The sequence below is a fragment of the Protopterus annectens genome, chromosome 3.part0 (assembly GCF_019279795.1).
Source record: "Protopterus annectens isolate FY-2018-M chromosome 3.part0, PAN1.0, whole genome shotgun sequence".
In the NCBI taxonomy this organism is placed as follows: Eukaryota; Metazoa; Chordata; order Ceratodontiformes; family Protopteridae; genus Protopterus; species Protopterus annectens.
In genome coordinates this window covers 589,137,959-589,157,185 of record NC_056731.1, presented here as the reverse complement: position 1 = coordinate 589,157,185, position 19,227 = coordinate 589,137,959, and the positions used below count along the sequence as shown (strand labels likewise).

General features: G+C 40.2%; 1 protein-coding gene across 1 annotated transcript in view; it reads left to right on the top strand.

Annotated features, from left to right (window-relative positions):
* Nucleotides 1-19,227, top strand: part of LOC122796481 — a 506,341-nt gene that overhangs the window by 94,443 nt on the left and 392,671 nt on the right. Inside the window, exon 3 of the mRNA XM_044064991.1 lies at nt 713-2,689. Within this exon, the coding sequence (XP_043920926.1) occupies nt 713-2,689 (1,977 nt within the window). The remainder of the gene's footprint in view (nt 1-712; nt 2,690-19,227) is intronic.

Here is a 19,227-nt window from a genome sequence, read left to right as displayed (position 1 = left end):
TTTGTTTGTAACCCACTTGATTTTTGGAAATATTGCATACCTTTATAATTACTGTTAAACGGCAATGAATATCTGTAGTGTACATTATACATGCATGCATAGACAGTGACAATGCTTTTTCATATCATTTACCATGGATTTTTGCCCCATTGCCCTCAATAATACGTTGCTCTCTTGAATAAGTGATGTACAACATCTCCAGTTCAGGACATCCAAGATTAGCAATGTTAGGGCATGATGTCAGTAACAAAGCAATTTCTTATGCTGATTGGTATTTACTAGTAAGTCACTTTGATAAGGCTGAAAGTCTCAAAATATGTCTGGTCTCTATAAGGAGTTATAGGGGATTTTAAAGTATCCAAAAAAGGATTTGTAGATGTGAATGAGTGCCAGAGGAATAATTTTGCTGGATTGAATTCGGTGAGAACCAAGGAAATGGATTGCCCTTAATGGTACAGAATATTTATTCCCATATTAATACTACTAATATACATACACCAATAACTACTGGCTTTATTGTGAATTCTTAAATAATTCAAACATTCTTTGAAGTTCAAGAAGCGGTTCTAAAATGATTTGTATGGGGAAAAACTGAATCTGAATATCTGATTCTGCTTTCATTTGCATATTAGTCTTGTATTTCTAGATAATATGTTGGTATTGTAGTTGTAGCTTGAAAATATATAATGCTTGTTCTTTTTGTTCTTTGTAGGCTTTCGTGCTGGGAATCCTTATTTTCCACCTTTCGCATTCCCTTTGCAGGAATATCCCAGTTATGTTTTTTCACAGCCTCAGGTGCCACAAGGGGGCTATAGAAGACCATATTTTAATCCCCACTTTCCTGCTCCACTGTATTATCATGCAACAAGATTCCGACATTATAGCTGTCCAGCTAAAAAAATGGAGACAAAAGAAACACAGACTGATCCAAGGGAAGCGGGAAAAATGAACCGGTACCAATCCCCACATGTGGATTTAAATGTTTATGATGCAAGAAATGTAGAGGGAGCTGAATCTGGGATTGAATCTGTAAATACGAGTGTGTCAGCTAAAGCAGATGACTCATTACCAGTAAGTGAACAAATTCGAGGCCTGGTGGAAGATAGCCCTCCTAATTCACCAGAATACAAGGAAATGCCTCTTGGAAGTTTTGCTTTTGAGAAGGAAGAAGTCAGGATACAGTATGCAAATGGTACACCTACAATACAGCTCTGGAATTCTTACGAAGAAACAATACCAATCTATGATGCTTCAAGTAGTAAACCAGATAACCTGGTTCAGAAGGTCCACTCCTGTGAAGGAGTTGTACTTGGTCCTCATTATGAGAAAGAAGAAAGTGTTTTACATAACTCATGTTCTGAAGTACACAAAGATGAGCAAGAAACATTTGTTCCTTCAGATGTATGTCTAGAAAGAGACAGTCAAGTGCTTCTTGGAACAGAGAAAGGGATGCAGCAGCTGGCAAATCAAAATATGAAACCAAAGGCAGATAGGGACGAGGAAGTAAAGGTAAAGCTGGATGCAAGAAAAGAGAACAAAGATATGAAACATGTGGATTCAAGTGAGGCTCGGACTGTAAGACAAGACCATAAATCAATCTGCAAAGTATCCATAAGCTCCAAGATAACTCCGCAAGATGCCGACACTAGCAATGAAGAAAAATGTGCACCTAGCACTGAGGAAATGGATACGAGTCCACATGACAAAAGCCCAAACACTAATGACAGTTTGCTACAAGAGAATAACAGTAATTTATGGACAGATTCCTTTGAAACCTACATGCCTTCTGAAAGTTGGCTTGCTTGTTTTGATAATATGGACACAGATTACAATTATGAAATGTATCTTCAAAAACGGAATCAAAAACATCAAAGTATCCTCAGTTTTACTTCAGATGAAATGTCTTCCAGAGATGAGGGATCCTCAATGGATAGTTCTTCAGTAAGACCAACAGTAGCATATTTTGTACCTAGCTTTATGTTAAAAAAGCACAAAAGCTCACTTGGAAGTAATGATGTGTTAAACTGTTTGGAAAAAGATAGGGTTAAAAGTAGTGGAGCCATTAACAAAGATGAAGGTATAGTACCAAGAAAGCTAACCAGTGCTGCAGGCAGCTGCTCTCATGTTAGCTGGAATTTTAAAAATCCTCATGCAGATTTTAAGCTTTGTAATGAAAACTGGAAACAGACTAGCTCCTCTCTAGCATTTCATGGAAAACAGAAATGTTACACAAAGAAAACAAAAGGATCTTCTTTGTCTGATTCAGAGCAGTACCATATAGAAGAGGAAGATGGAGATGAAGAAAATGGACATGAGTATGAAGAAGAAGATGATGATGATGATGACGATTTTGATGATGAAGAATATTCTTGTGAAGAAACTGTTGCATTGTCAAAGTCAGTCCCCACTGCAAGTTGCTATTTAAAGCATCCTTACCAAAAACTGATTATTTGTCGACAGCCACATGGTTCAATACACTTGCCACATCAAACAGTTAAGGCAAAACTGCACAGAAATAAAACTACAACTATTGAGAGGACAGGCAATGATGACTGGCTGGTACAGGAAAAGCAGCAAGCCTTTACTTATGACAATTATAGTGACCCTGATCAGAACAGGCTGTTAAAAGTGGACAAAAAGCAAAAAGATGCAAGAGATGCCAAGAAAGTAATGCAGAAGTTCTCAGGAGGTAAGCTGCTATGCTTGTATGCAGATGATGATGATGATGATTCACTGTATTGTAGCTAAATGAATCCAAAGATGGCACCCTTTCTATTTGACAGGTAACCAACAGATATTTATTACACAACAAAAATATTAAGTTTATGAACTTAAAAATACTTAGGCATGTCTCCAAAATTAGACAAGAGCCTATTTTCAGGTTTAATTTACCCCTTCACTCATTTTTCTGAATCGTCATCGCATCTGATTTTTGAAGCAGTCTTGTACAATACCACATTGTGTAACCAACATACTTGTGTGAACAATTTAAAGAGAGAGACTTCTTGCATCTGCTTTTTCCATAGCAAGACTAAATGACCTTGTATGACAGAATTCTGCAGTATAGTTCTTTAATGTTTACAGATTTTTGCAGTCTTTGATGTGCTGATGCTTTCCCATCATGTTGCTGCTCTGTTAACATGTTTGAGTAGTATCCCTCATTCCTGCCATAAGTGGGAAATTATGGTCTGTTTGTGTTCACATTTTATGCTTATTAGATTCAATATTTTGGCTGGATGTGCCAAATTTTCAATGGCCTTTGTTCCTTGTTCATATTTTCAATGTCTGTATGTTGAGAGGTATGAGCCAAGGTGATAAAAGGGGCCTGTACTATGCTCTTATGCATAAGAAATACTGGAGGGGGGGTTGTAATGCAATCCAGGTCAGAGTGCATGCCCTCCAAACAAGCATTGTATTCTTCCACAGTAACTTGGTACAGTAAATACTACTGCTAGGTATACAACTCGTCAGTGTTGCTACTTATTATATTCCCATTCTCCTAATCTAGCTCTCTCTTGGAAAATAACTGTGCACTTAAGGCAATAGCATTCCATAAAGTAATAAAATATGAACATTTTGTAACGTTCTAAGTAGTAAAACCAGGCAAACAATTGCCCATTTCACAGAGCGTTGTACTGCTGGACTTGTAGAATTGAGTCTTTGTGACTACATTCCAACATTCTGTCAGTGAGTACCCTCTGACATATGAAGTTGAGGGACATAGCCGGTGGCATATTTGGAGGTTCAGGCATGCTTTCAACTGTCAGTTTTGCACTGCTGACTCTCTTGCTGCTCATGTACAGTATAGTGTGCACATTGTGACTTGTCAGACATCTTTTTCTCCTACAATGCGTCTCTTGGTGAGAACGGTGAGAGGGTGATACTAACACCCCTTGTGTTACTGTCTTGCAACCTACTTATAAAAGCGTCAGGCTAAAGCAACCCTTCATTCCCTCGCATATATTTCCTTGTTTTTACCTTCTGTTTTATTTTGTGGGCTTGGATGAAATAACTGGATATTGTGGATGTCTATACTTGAAAAGAAATTCAGATTTCAGCATACTTCCTAATGTGAATAGGGGGGGGGGGGTGAGTTATACTGTCTTCTGTATTCTAAACAGCAAATTTCCTCGTCTCCCTTATTTCCATTGTCATCATATGTCAGTGTGTTTCCCTGTAAACACAATGGCCTTGCTTTTCTTTCTATGATAACAAGTGATCAACAAGACATTTGTTATTTCTTAATTATCCATGTGCCCTAAGCAGTCGGAGTAGCATATTGCCTGTCATCCTTGCTGCAAATGTGAGTGAGAATTCATATTCAATAACATGCTACTTATTCATGAAACTGGCCTACATTGTCCTTTTCAATATGTATTAGCAGTAGAATAACTGTTTCTTCTGTGTGTTGGGTATCTGTGGTTGCCTTAAACCATCTTAACTGTAGGTTATATCTTCCAATAATTTTCTGTTTAGACATTTTTTCCATTATTTATTTATTTATTTTATTTTACATTTGTTGACCGGGCTAGGCTAGCTGGAGAAATTTCCATTTTCAGTAGCGGCCCGGGGAGAAAAGCTCCACAGAGTGAGATACATACAGAAAATGTAACAAACCAAAAAATAATGATAACAATAATATTTATAATAATGGAGTTAGTATTAGGGTTTGCAATAACAAAAATAAAGACTAGTAAACCCTTCAATGTTAAGTAGTACTAAAGGGTTAATTCCTATGACACACAATACTATCTACATGACATGATAAAAATTGAGAAAGAGAAGGAAGAAAAAGAGAACTTAATAGATATAGTCAAAAGGAAAGTATGTAAGGAAAGTAGAGTGTAAGAAAGTAAGGGAAATGATAGAGATTAACTGTGGAGAAAAAGCTAACAGTGGGGGAAGAAGAGTAAGACAAAGAGGGAGTAGTGAGTGAAGGAGGAAGGGAGAAAAGTTATATTTTGTTAGTAGTAGTGAATTAGCTAGTCAGGTTTATTACATGAACAAAGCCAGTGATTTTGGAAATGCAGTTTAATATTTTGTTTGAAAAGAGGCAATGATGTAATCTTTGTTATGTTAGTAGGTAACAAATTCCATTTAGCCCCAACAGCATTGGTAAAAAGAGAGTCACCAGCATTATTATTTGATTTTATAGAACTTGTCAGAATTTTACTGGAGGAGCGGAGAGAGTTAAGATTTTTATATGGGGTAATGAGTTGTGAGAGTATTGGGGTATTATTAGGTTGGTATAAGATTTTGTGGGCAATGCAGAGTTGGTGGATTATCAGATAGTTCTGAAACTCAGGCCAGCCTAAAAGTTTTAAGTTTATACAATGATGTGTTTTATAGGGGTTGCCGGTAGCAAAGCGGCAATGTTATTATAGCAGGTTGCCAGTTTGTTAAGACTTGTTTTTTTGAGATTGGTGAAGATAGGTGAAGCATACAGAAGAGTAGAGATAAGGTGGGAGTGAGCGATCCTTGTTCTAGTTGAAGGTGTGAGAAAAGGTCTAATTCGATATAGGGATCCTATCTTTCTATTAACTTGTTTTATGGAGTTGTTAATGTGTAGGTCAAATGAGAGATTATTGTCTATTGTAATGCCTAACAATTTAGTTGATGTGTCAGGTGAGATGACAGTGGCGCTGTTGGAGGAGATAGAGAAGTGTAAGGGAGAGGTCCTGGATGTGGGGGTAAAAAGAAGAAGTTTGGTTTTCTTTGCATTTAGTAAGAGGAAACGACTAGAGAACCATGTTTCTACGGTATTGAACACAGTTTGGGTGAGAGAGATAAGTTCAGTGGTAGAAGATGCTGAGCAGATGAGTGTAGAGTCATCAGCGTATTGAATGCAGGTTGCTTGAGGGATTATAGTTTGAAGATCATTGATGAAGAGGGAGAAGAGAAGTGGTCCAAGGATAGAGCCTTGTGGAACACCAATGGAAACAGGCAAGAGTGAAGAGGTGTGGTTATCCCAGAGAACAGCTTGTTTTCTATCTGTGAGGTAAGATTTAAACCATGTAATGGTTGGGATGTCGAATGAGAGGGATTCAAGAGTATTAAGTAACAAAGGGTGGTTAACCATATCGAATGCTTTGGACAGGTCAATGAAGAGGGCAGATGAGAGTAAGTTGTTGTTGCGGTTCTGATTAATGGTATCTACAAAAGAAAGCAGGGCAGTGGTGGTACTGTGGTGTGGTCTAAAGCCATGTTGACAGTTTGCTATTATGTTGTGATGAGAGAGATGTTGCACGAGTTGAAGGTGGATACATTTTTCCATGATCTTAGCCAAAGGTGAGAGGAGAGCAATGGGCCTATAGTTAGCGTAGTCAGTTGAGTGTCCACCTTTGTGTAGTGGGATAACATGAGAGACCTTCCAAATTTCGGGATGATTCCTTCTTTGATTGTCCTATTTATGAGAATAGATATAGGATATGCAATAACCTTGGCAGCTTTTGAAGAAAAGAGATGGGAGCTTATCAGCCGAGGGGGTACATGGTTTTAGTTTTAGAAGAAGTTTGTGTATGTATGATGTAGAGATAGGTTGTAGTGAAAATTTAAAGGAGGAGTTAGTTTGGTTACGAGATGGGCAGAAATTGTTGGCATTAAGTTGTTTAGCTAGAGTTTGGATAGTTTCTGTGAAGAAAGAGTTAAAGGCATCTGCAGTCTGCTGTGGGGTGTCAGGATCTGCATTTAGTGGGGAAGGTGTTTTGGAAGTTCCTGGGGAGAGGAGTTTATTAATTGAGGACCAGAATTGTTTTGAATTATTAAGATGAGTTTGTTGTAGTTCGATATAGAATTTCTTTTTGTCTCACTAAAGTACTTGCCCTATGGCCCCTGATTTCTGTGCCCCTTTAGGTTCAGAAGTGAGAACCTGGTGTCTGTGGCTTGGGTAAGAGCCCTATGGCCTATTTTTCCCATGTGTGGATCCTTATCAGCCCATTCATTTCCCTGAAAGGTGAGATTCTAGAGAGCTAGATACCAGTTCTGTAGTGGTCATCTCTGTCTACATCTCAGTGGACAGCTTATGGACTTTGCTAAAGCTGGTTGGAAGAAAAAGTCCCGCTCCCCCCAGTGCCTAACTTCCAATTTCTGATATTCTCTCTGCTACAACAGTGTGAGCCTGGCCAATCACATTCATGAGTTAACATAGGAGCCATTAATGTGACGGCATGGTCGCCTCCCAAATTAGGGAAATGTGTTTCACCACTCAAGCACACTGTTCACCAGCTGGCCCCTCCAGTACCCATTACACTAGGTGAACTCCAATTGTGTTTTCATAGTTGGGGCTTTATCCTTTGCACCAATCAGATCAGGCTCTCTTTACCCAGTTTCATAAGCCATCTAGACCTGGCATTTAACTAGTAGTGAAGTTTGATCTTATAATTTTTTTATGTCCGTTTTATCTAGCTTTTTCTGTACATTCTACTGATGCTGTTAATTGTACTTTAAGAAACACAGCTGGAGTGTAAATTAGCTTGAGCTAATATCAGAGGAGCTGTGTGTCCCTTACTATACTTACCTGCTAGATATCTCCAACAAGAGCATTTTAAATGCTGAATCTTAACATTTGAAAAGCATTAAATGACAATGTTGTGTAGGAAAATCCTAATTTAATCTCACACCTACATCACTGTTTGACAGAGGATGACTGAAATGCCTATAAATTTGAGGAGTCTGGATCCACCTTGGTTTTAGGTGAGTGTTTCACTGTATGGCCATTTACAGAATGCATGCTGCTCAATCCTCACTGTCTTCTCTCACATTTTTTTCTTTATATTAAGCAGAAATGAAGCTGCTTGAAATATGCTAGGATAGAGACTTAGAGGCTTTTAAGATGTTTACAAGCTGTTACTCTGTGTGCTTAAGGCACTTTATATATAGTCCCTGTGTGTTAGGTGAAATTTGCTCAGTGCACAAATTTTAAAGTTTTTTTTATATTTCAAAAGTAAACAAATGGTTGCCGTTTTCATAATTTAAAATAAAAAAGAAACGTCTCCATGTTGTTGGCAAGGGTCAGAGTTTGAAATGGGTCCGAGGTCCAATACATTTTTGGGAGCCAAAACTTTAAAGAAGCTGGCCTATGACTGTGCTTGGTAAAGAGGGAACAATTCATGAAGTAATAGGTTATATCTCGGTGTCCAGGACTGAGCCCATTGTATAACTGATACTACCAAAGTTGCTTTCCATCTCTTTCAAATGATCTTCAATTACATTGCATAGTTCTCTGGCTTCTCCAGTAGCTGGGCCTCTAATTCCTGCCTCTTTTATCTGTCCTCAGTTCTTTAATATTTTCCTAGAAAATGTTGAGAGAGTCTTCCAAACATATTTCTTTCTAATGTAACTGCTTTTCTTACTGGATTGTTAATGTTTAGGTGCTTATCTGAGTTCTAAGATTGTGTCTAAATACTAGTTCTTTTGTAATACTCTTGGGTTGATTCCCTTCCCTTATTTGGTTCTTCACACAGGTGTTTAACTAGGGGTAGTTATTTTGTTTTGAGCCTTTTGGTCTGTATAGGGAACAACTTCTCCTGGATGAGTGTGATTCGTTATTATATCGAGGACATTTGCTCCATCAGTTTGTTGAAAAATAGAGCTCCATTGTAGTTTTATCCAAGTGAAAACCAGTCATTTCTTACAATTTTGTGAAATAATTTCCCTCAAACATACACCTGGGTATGTTTGTGCTTTTGAAAGACCAGTGAGACATCACTGAACAGTGGTCCCTTAGACAGGTAGGCAAGATTTCAGTCTTTCTATATCTGTGCTGATGGTTGGTTAGTTGCATCTCATTTTCAAACCACCAAGAAAAGTGTAGGTTGCCCAAGTAAGGTAATGCAAGAATCGTCAGACAGTTGTGAGGTAAAGCTTTTCTGTGGTTCTGCCACTCGATTGCCTAACAATATGAATCTATTTCTGAAATAATCAAATGATATGGCACTACATTTTTCCAGTAGATCTTTTGAGGAGAAACCTAGTTCAACATTCAGATAACTAACTAGTCAGGTTACTAATCCTCATTTAGACAACACTTTTTTTTTCAGTAGGCTTGCTTGTCTCGGGTTTCTGAGTACCTGCATGATACCTCCTGCTCTTTGATCCAACCTGTTGACAATGACCATACGATAATTCTAATATCAACATCCCTTGGACATCCATCAATTATTTTCTTGGATATTTAAAAAAAAAAAAAAAAAAAAAAAAAGTATTTACTCAATTGAAATGCAATGGATGATTAGCCACTAGAAAGGTAGATTACTGTAAAGGCAGCACCATCAGTTAAACAGAAGTTTAAGCTGCTTCAAATAACTTAGGACCGGGCTATCAAGATATCTACAAGCTGTGTGGGCTAACAGTTAATTTGAACTTGACTGATGCATACTCTGTTGCAATAAGTATGCTAAAACATCTAAAAGGTGCTTCAACAAAGTATTAAGCTATTAAGTAGTAAGGGTGTGCAGACGCAACAAAGTATTAGTTTAAGGGTGTGTATACTTATGCAACCAGCTTATTGTACTTTTTTATATATATATATATATATATATATATATATATATATATATATATATAAAAGTACAATATATTGGAACCTAGTCTGACTTTCCTGGTCAACAAATGATAAATAAATAAAAAATAAAATAAAAAATAAATATTTTCCCTAACAGATTTGTTTGTTTTTCAATTGAATTGTACAGGTTATAGGTCACATTAAAGGTGGGAAAAGTTTTGAAATTATTTATTGTGGTCTCATTTTTATACCACAAAAACCTAGCATTTTAACAGGGATATGTAAACTTTTTATATCCAGTGTATATGTAAATGCAAGCTGGTAGCATGCATGTTACTTCCATTCTGGTTGGAAACCAAAAAGGCAGTCTCTAAGTGACAGCAAGTTGAGAAAATCCCTACAACCAGCACAAATCAAAAGATGAGCCACAGTTTGGGCTAAGAGATGAGTAAATATCAAGCATATCTGAAAATTGAAAAGCAAGTTCAGCTTAAGAATTTAACAGCACATGCCTCAAAAGATCAGTCACTTGGATCTTTGAGTGAGTGTTCCCCTGCTGGGTGATTGGGGGTGATGGTCATTCACTTTTTATTTCTGAAAATCTATTTTTATGGCTTTCTTTCTGAAGATGAAGAGAGGGCAATTGAAATTGTTGAGAGTGAGTAATTTAATTAGAGGGGTCCTGGGGATGCAATTGGTGGTTGTTGAGCATGATGGCTTAATCCATCAACCCAAGTATTACTTTATGAAAACTTACCCTGACTGGCATGAGCAGTGTGTGCTTAGTAGGTCTTCCAACTAACATGCTGTAGTAAGATAAACAAGGGCATGTCCACCATTTTCCAAGAATGTCCAACAGTGTCATTGGCTCTGCCCTTCTTTGGTCCTTATTAGCAGCATCCACTCACTATCAGCTAATGTCTCCTGCTTCTGGCAACTCATCTTCACCATCTTATATATATTGTGTTTTTTTTTTCTTAAATTTATTTGAATGGTTCAGATTGTAAACAAGTTTTTGTCTATTTCACAGCTCTACTTCACGATTTTGGGGGATAGTGTCTTGCTTCCTTTCTGATTAGTTTCTCTTTAGCTGAAAATGAGGGGAAGACTGCTGGAATAACCAATAAGCTTATATAATTTGTGAATACAAGTTTTACTAATGCTTATGATTCACTGTGGTCCCACTGTTTGCACAAGCTTGCAAATCTGCTACCCCTTTACCTGTACAAATGTGCACATACATAATATATGTGTATGTCTCTCTACCTGTAGCTATTTAACACACATGTATAATATACTGTGTTTGCAAATTTAAATGTGCTGAGCTATCTGCTATCGTATCACTTGATCTGAAAATTTTAAAGGTGCAGAAGTGGAAGCAAACCAAATCCAGACCACACACCAGTGCAATGACCTTGATTGGTGGAAAGGTATGTTTATTCAAACAGTCATAGCACTGTTATGAATGTTTCAGCATTTGGGGTGGAAAGGTATGTTTATTCAAACAGTCATAGCACTGTTATGAATGTTTCAGCATTTGGGGTGGGAATGTGTGTTGACAGCTTAAATTGGGGTTAAAGGCTAGGTAAGGGCATAACTTGAGTGTTGTGTACGAGTTTTACGTGTAGACGTCAGTTTGTAGTGTACTGGTAGTTTGATAGTAGTGTTAGGGAAAGGGTTTTTCATAAGAACTTATAGAGTTGCTGTTAGGAACAAGGTTAGCACACATGATGGTGCGGGGGGGGGGGGTGAAGCCTGTAATAAACATGTTTTGAGGTAACGCCTTACACTTTAGTCACTGGATTAAAGGTGAAGTATAATCAAATGATTACATCCATCCAAGGCTGATGAGTCGCTTATGACTCTCATTGAAGCTTTTGACCATCATAAAATATGGTGAAGTATTAACCACAGGAAAATGTTTATTATGAGGAATACAGTTTGAATACAATGAAGAATTAATCACAGAAACCATTTTCCAACTACATGATTAAATAGTTAATGACATTTTATTGTTTGTTGTATATAACAAAAATATGTCTGAGTATTATATGAAAAACGTTATACTTGGTTACAGAAGACATGAGTTAACAATATATAAATATTTTGTTGCTACCTGTCATGATTGCTGAAGTTCTGCAGATTATGGTAGAGTATTAACTATGCAAAGATGGCACTGTTCTGAAGTTTGAAAATATAGGAATGAACATTTTTTTTCAGTGCAAATTTTAAATATTGCATATTATATCCCCACAACCCCTGCAAAGGTAACCACCATGAAAAACTTCTCCAAAGCTGACTTTGGACTCCTAAAAACAGAGGTGGCTAACTTCACAGCACCCATGTAAATGGAAAATAGAAGGATGACCACCAAACCATACACCAATGCACTCTACAAACACATACCTAAATGCATGGAATTAACCATACCCAACAGAACCAAGACGCTCTCCTCCAAAAAAAGGAAGCCAATCTGGTGGTCCCCTGCCATTAATAAACTCTAAAAAAGAAGGAAGAAACTGTTGCAGAAAAATGTGAAGTCCCAAGACTGGAAAAACTCCCATTATTAGCCTCAACAAAAAGGTGAGACCCCCTCATCAAAAACTCTAAAGCCAGCTATGAAGGCAGAATTGCGGCAGATACTAAAAACAACCACAAAGTCTTCTATAGTTATATCAAGAATCTCCATGGCAATACCCAGGTTTGCTCCGAGTTACTGCACAATGGTACCTCCTATACTGAGCCAACAGATATTGCCAACATACTGGCCGACAGATTCAGTGTCAACTTTGCCCCCCCCCCCCAAAGGACCAATCACAATACTGGAGAAATACCAGGCACCCAGGATTACTGCAGCACAGGTTAAAGCTGCATTGTCCAAGGCCAAGAATACAGCTTCCATGGGACCCATCAATATCCCTGGATGTGTTCTAAGTGAACTGGCACCACATCTGTGTGCCTTGTTCAATCGCAGCCTCAGGCTTTGTCCCTACCAAATGGTGCACTGCTACAGTCATCACTCTCCATAAAGGGGGGAGTGACTGCAGACTCTGGGAATTATTGCCCTATTAGCCTGATGAGTCTAATATGTAAGGCTATGGAGCGCATCATCATGGACCTAAATAACAAGGATATTGGGAATCTTCAGACTCTAGATCCCACTTTGTTTTTTGTGAAAGGTAGATCATGCCTGCTCAACCTGGTTGACTTCCTTGAGTCAGTCACCAGAGCTGTGGAAGACGGCAAGACAGTTCATAGCCTGCCTCAATCTGGCCATGGCCTTTGATACCATTTCCCACTTAAGAATTATTGATAAATTTGCCAAACTAGGCATCAACCCCTATAACACTAGGTGGGTTGCAAATTGGCTCACAGAACCCACAGCATAAAAATAGCGGACTCTAAGTCAGACTACTGACCTGTTATGAGTGGAGTCCCACAGGGATTGGTCCTGGGTTCTCTCCTGTTTTGCATCTACTCCTCAGAAGTTCAGGCCAACACAGAGGGACTGTGGCTGACCAAGTTCACAGATAACTGCAAGCTGGGAGCCATTATTAACTCCCCAAGTGATGTCGACATCCTACAGAAAGGCCTCATTGAGACCAATGGCTGGTGTTGATACCATGGCCTTAAGCTTAATGCTAAAAAATGCGTTGTCCTCCCCTTTGGGAAAAACTCAGTTCCCACTAATTATCACATCAATGGGGGCCCACTGAACACTGAAAGCATTATAAGAGATCTGGGGACACAGATTGACAGCAACCTCTCCTTCGACCACCACATTGCCACTGTGGTCAGAAAGTCCTATGTGGCACATCTCATTACCAAGGGTTTTGCAAAAAGGAAGAAAGAGGTCATCCTCTCTCTCTGCTCTTCCCCTCATTAAGCCAATCCGAGAGTATAATACCCCATTTGGCATGTACCTCACTAGACACATGCAACAGCTGGAAAGCCCACAAAAGTACCTCACAAAGAGGATCCTCAGCCTTAAACACTTGTCCTACATGGACAGACTCAAAAAAACTCCAGCTATTCTCGGTCTCATATCGTCTACTAAGAGGCAATCTCTGCTTAACTTACAAAGCCATGTCTAACCCAGCTCTATTTGAAATGCTACATCTAAAGAAATCCCAATTCCTCTGCACCACACGCTCCAGAGACCTCAACCTTATTACCACAATCAGCAGAACATGCTGGAGGTATAGGTTCATAACCCAGAGACTGCCCATGCTCTGGAATAGACTTTCCCATACATGTCAAGCAGAGCACCTCACTGGCCCTCTTCAAGAGAAATCTTGATGAGTGGATGGGAAATAGAAAGTTCACCCCAGGAATCACTCCAGTGGCTCTACTTGATAGAGGCACTGGGAACTAATGGGTGGCACAATGCCAGATCACTTCTATGGGCTAAACTTGTAAAGGCTCCAGGGCCATTAGCCTAGTACATACCTATGAACCTATGGTTAAGTATTAACATACAGTGAAGTACTAACCATATGCAGAACCAAGTTTTGTAACTGTATGACTGACATACAAGGCTATTGAGTCTTGTGACATTTTATACCTTGTTAGCAGCTTTCCTCATGCCCAACCTTGTTAGCGTCAGTGAATAAATGTAGAGATGTGCATCCAGGAATGTAGTTTGTTTAAAGCAATAGAATGAGCTGAACTACTCAACATGCAAAGAATGTTTTATTCCAGAGGTCTGGAAGGTGCTGGGTTATAAACCTGTCCTTCCAACATGTTTCATCTGTTGGTGAAGATTGTCTGTGGTTAAAGTACTGGTAGAGCCATTTGATTTTCTAGAGATAAAGGTGGTTCAGGACAACCAGGTGTCTAATGGAGCAGTAAGAAAGACATATATCCCATTAGTCTATAAGACACTAAAAAAGGGATGTAATTTGTATTCTCAACAGCTCAGGGACATTAGGGCTGTGATCTTTTTCATTAGGAACTTTTGGGGGTCTTCTAATTCTTTGATGTGATGTGTTTTTAGTGAGATACATCACAAAGGGGATTACTGTATCCCTTTGGCAATTAGCTGTGCTAAATAGGTTTCCTGACGACTGCTGTAACATGATGGTCAAAACAGAGGGACTTTACAACCCGGGTTCCTTAATCTGTACATCTTCATTTTGTAGTGGTGTGTTGTATCAAGAGGGGGGAGGGGTTGTCTATTAAAAGTGATGATACTACACTTTTTGGCATTTAGTTTGAGCCCTTTTTTTTTTTTTTTTTTTTAAATCAGGGTTTGTCTGTGAGGGAGACTTTGCAAACTGCTGGTTGTTTTGTTGTCATTTGGAAACTCTCTTTTAGCTTAGAGTCTTGGTACTCTCCTTTGAGAGCTAGGAAGTAAATGCTCAAAAGAGGGTGGTTGCACCAAACTCTGAGGAATACCACTGGTCTCTGTCATACCTCCTGAGAAGGTGCCTTAAACTTCTGATGTGTGGGTTCTATCTCATCACATATTGGTTGATTTATTTTATAAACATTTAACTTGTGTATAATGCCAGAATGGAAAACGGCGTAGAAGATTATCAACAAATTAAACTATGATGTATGTATGTACCACATGACTACCAACTACAAAAAAGGAGCGCCTCCAGTATCAGAGTTTGCTGATCTCTGGGCTTTGTCTTGGTTCCTGTAACTGCTCCATATCCTTATTAGGAAGAAAGGAAGCTTCTTTGTTTACCAGTGGGAGTGGGAAGCACTGAGCAGCCTATTTGTCCATTTTGGAGTGGTTTCAGCCAGAAACTAGTAGTCCATTGACCATTTTGGGTCAATTCCCAGCTCTTTTCAACCCCCTGCTATAAAGCACGCTAAAGCGCGCTTTAGCACGGAGTTGCCACAGGAGCACACAAGAGCAGTGGCGGTTAAGTGGGGTTAAACTATTCAGGCTACCTAAAGTCAACTCTTCATTTTTTCCCTTAGAACAGCTCTTCTTTAACTCTACTTCTAACCAAAACAGCCTATTCTCTATCTGAAAGATTCAGCTCTACTTGGTTCCTAAGGAGACTATTCTCTAGCTGGGAAGTTTGCACTTGCTCCTAAAGTACTTTCTACTCTGATATAACACTTTTTTATTATACATAGTACCCCACCTGCCTAAAACCCCTCTTTCAATCACCCACATCCCTCGAAGTCTTTCCAAACTCAATTAACAGAAAAATGTTTGTCCTTTCCTTCTAGCATGTCGAGGGGTCAGTTGCTAGCGTCCTCTCCTGCCCACATGGTGAATCTGGGAATATTGAGGCAATGTTACAATTGCCTCATGTACACAGACAACCCTCTCCTTCTCCCACAAAAACACAAATACATGCGAGAGAGGCCGAGCTCTCTCAACATAAGACTGGCAAGACCAGACAGGAGGAGAAGGAAACCACACACACCACAAACCCAGTCTCACATAGTACTATCACAACTTCAAATCATACACATAAACACACAGACATATTCAGAGGCTCTGATCAAAAATCTACCAAAACAGCAGAGGCCACCAAAGCAGACACCCAAACAACTGCCACCTCATGACACAACACATGCAACACATAGACCACAAAGTCAGTGTGCCAAACAGTCACAGCCCTTAAGGCCAAACACAATGCCAGACACACTTGTCATAGGTGACTCCATAGTCAGACACACTGACATCCCACTCACCAGACTGAGTAAGGAGAAGGTCACAGTAAGCTGCCTGTCGGGCGCTAGAATCCGCCACATAACGCAAGCACTCAGGTCACTCAACAGCAAGTACAAGTATGACTCAGTCATTGTCCATGCTGGTGTGAATGACCTGAGACGTACCTCCCTGGACTACATGAAAAGAGACATAGAGGAGCTCTCTGATTATGTAGCCCAGGCAGGTATGACCCTGACCTTGAGCAGTATCCTACCTTCACCAAGAATGATGCCACAGTACAAAGACAAAAGGATCAGTTTTAACAATTGGCTTAACTACTGGTGTCATTCAAAGGGGATCCAATGTTTGTCTGCCTGGGATGACATGCTGGACAAGCCACGCTGCTTCGCAAGGGACGGCTTGCACCTGTCACCCCTGGGCTTCCGGATATTGGCAAAGGCTCTTGCCACCCCCATAGTGCCTTTTTTAGGCAAGGCTCAAATTCTAAACCTACCACCCTAGAACACAAAAAAGAAAATAAACTAAGGGTAATGCTGCTCAATGCCAGAAGTCTAAACCTCAAGATGCACGCACTCGAAGCCCTTCTCAGTATGGAGAACATCGATGTCTGTGCTGTGACTGAAACCTGGTTCAAGGCTCCTGAGAGCACCCCGGCACTATCAGGTTTTACTTAATATCATGCGTTCCGGCCCCAAAACCCGGACCACACAAAGAAAGGAGGGGGGGTATCCATATTCATCAAGGATACCCACACCTCCAGGTTGGTGGCAACGTACGAAGCATCGGAGACCATCCAGGTGCAATTAACCGTAGGAAAGACTGCTCTGCAATTTGTAGCATGTTACAGGCCACCCTCTCAAACTCAGGAACCTCACACAGCTTTCCTGAAAACACTTGAGGGGATAAATGCATCTCCAAACACCATCATATTAGGTGATTTCAACTACCCCAATATAGACTGGGACCATTACCCAAGCTCCAACACTCTAGCCCAAAGGTTCCTAGAGTTCATAAACTCAAATGCCATGGAACAACTAGTCACCATCCCCACAAGAGGAGAAAACATACTAGATCTCATCATCACGAACATGGGGACACAATGTTCAGCACCAGAGGTGTACCCCTCATTGGTGAGATCAGATCATAAACTAATCTCACTGGAAGTCCACATCCCGCCCCCACCCCAGATAAAAAAGACCACAGTGAAAAACTTCTCAAAAGCCAACTTCACACTTCAAGACTGGTGTGGTTTCCTTCAAGGCCCCCGAGCCAGCGGAAACCATTACCCAAACAGCTGAGTCACTTACAAATGCCTTCTATCAGCACCTCCAGGACTGCATGGATCAGGCAATCCCAAACAAAACAAAGACTCTTTGCACCAAAGGCAAGCGCCCAGTCTGGTGGAACCCAGCCATTAACAAGCTCTACAATAAAAGGAGAAAGCTACTACAAGATAGAGCAAAATCCTTAAAAGGGAAGACACCTTTGATCACTATAAGTAAAAAACTGTGAATGCTCATAAAATCATCCAAGGCAAATTTTGAAAGAAAAGTCGCTAAGGACTCAAAAGACAATCATAAGGCCTTTTTTAGCTATGTTAGAAACCTGGGAGGAAACTCACAGATATGCTCAGAATTAGTTCAAAATGATGTAAAAATCACTGAACCAACAGACATTGCCAACATACTGGCTGACAGGTTCAGTGCAAATTTCTCCCCCCCCCCCCCCAAAAGGAGAGATATCTATCCCAGCGGATTGTAGCCTCCCACACATCTCAAATGCTCAGGTGAAAACTGCTCTCTCCAAGGCAAAACACAGCATCTATGGGACCAGATGGTGTCCCCGGTTGTGTGCTCCATGAACTCAATGAGGAATTAAACCCGCTGTTAGGGCAGCTGTTTAATCTTAGCCTCACCTCAGGATACGTACCCAAGGAGTGGCGTACGGCAACTGTGGTCCCACTTCACAAAGGCGGTGCCTCCACTGACCCTGGAAATTACCGCCCCATCAGCTTGACAAGCCTAGTCTGCAAAGCTATGGAGAGGATCATAATGGAACTCATAAATAAAGACATAGGGGACTTACAGACATTGGATCCAACCCAGTTTGGCTTTGTCAAGGGCAGATCATGCCTTTTAAACTTGGTTGATTTTTTTGAAACAGTCACCAAGGCCATTGATGAGGGCAAGGCAGTCCACACAGCTTACCTTGACCTTGCAAAAGCTTTCGACACAATACCCCACTCGGGTATCATAGAAAAACTCACCAAATTAAATGTAAACCCATACGTCACAAGATGGGTTGCAAACTGGCTAAGTGACAGAACCCACAGTGTCAGAGTGGCTGGCGCCATGTCAGACTCCAAGCCGGTCACAAGTGGTGTCCCACAAGGCTCAGTCCTGGGCCCCCTCTTGTTCGGCATCTACTTTTCAGAAGTACAGGCAAACACAGGAGGATTATGGCTGACAAAGTTTGCAGATGACTGCAAATTGGGTGCCATAGTTGAAAACACATCAGACACAGATATCCTCCAGAAGAGTCTCATAGAAACAGATAACTGGTGCCAAAGCCATGGCCTAAAGTTAAACGCCAAAAAATGCATAGTCATACCCTTCGGGAAAAACAAGGTTACCCCTAGCTACCATATAGGTGGCAATCCACTAAGCACAGAAGAGGTTATCAGGGATCTGGGGACCCAGGTTGACAGTAACCTTTCATTTGACACCCACATTGCCAAGGTAGTTAGGAAAACCTTCTACATTGCCTACCTGATCATGAAGGGATTCACATCTAGATCAAGGGAGGCCATTGTTCCCCTGTACTCATCACTCATCAGACCAATGATTGAGTACAATGCCCCATTCGGAATGTATCTTACCCGACACCTGTAGCAATTGGAAAGGCCCCAAAAGTTCCTCACCAAAAGGATAAAGGGTCTCAAAAATATGTCTTATGCTGCCCGACTGAAGGAACTCCAGCTCTATTCACCGTCTGCTCAGAGGTGACCTGTGCCTAACATACAAGGCCATGTCTAACCCGGAATTGATGGACATGCTCCACCTCAAAAAATCTAAATCCATAA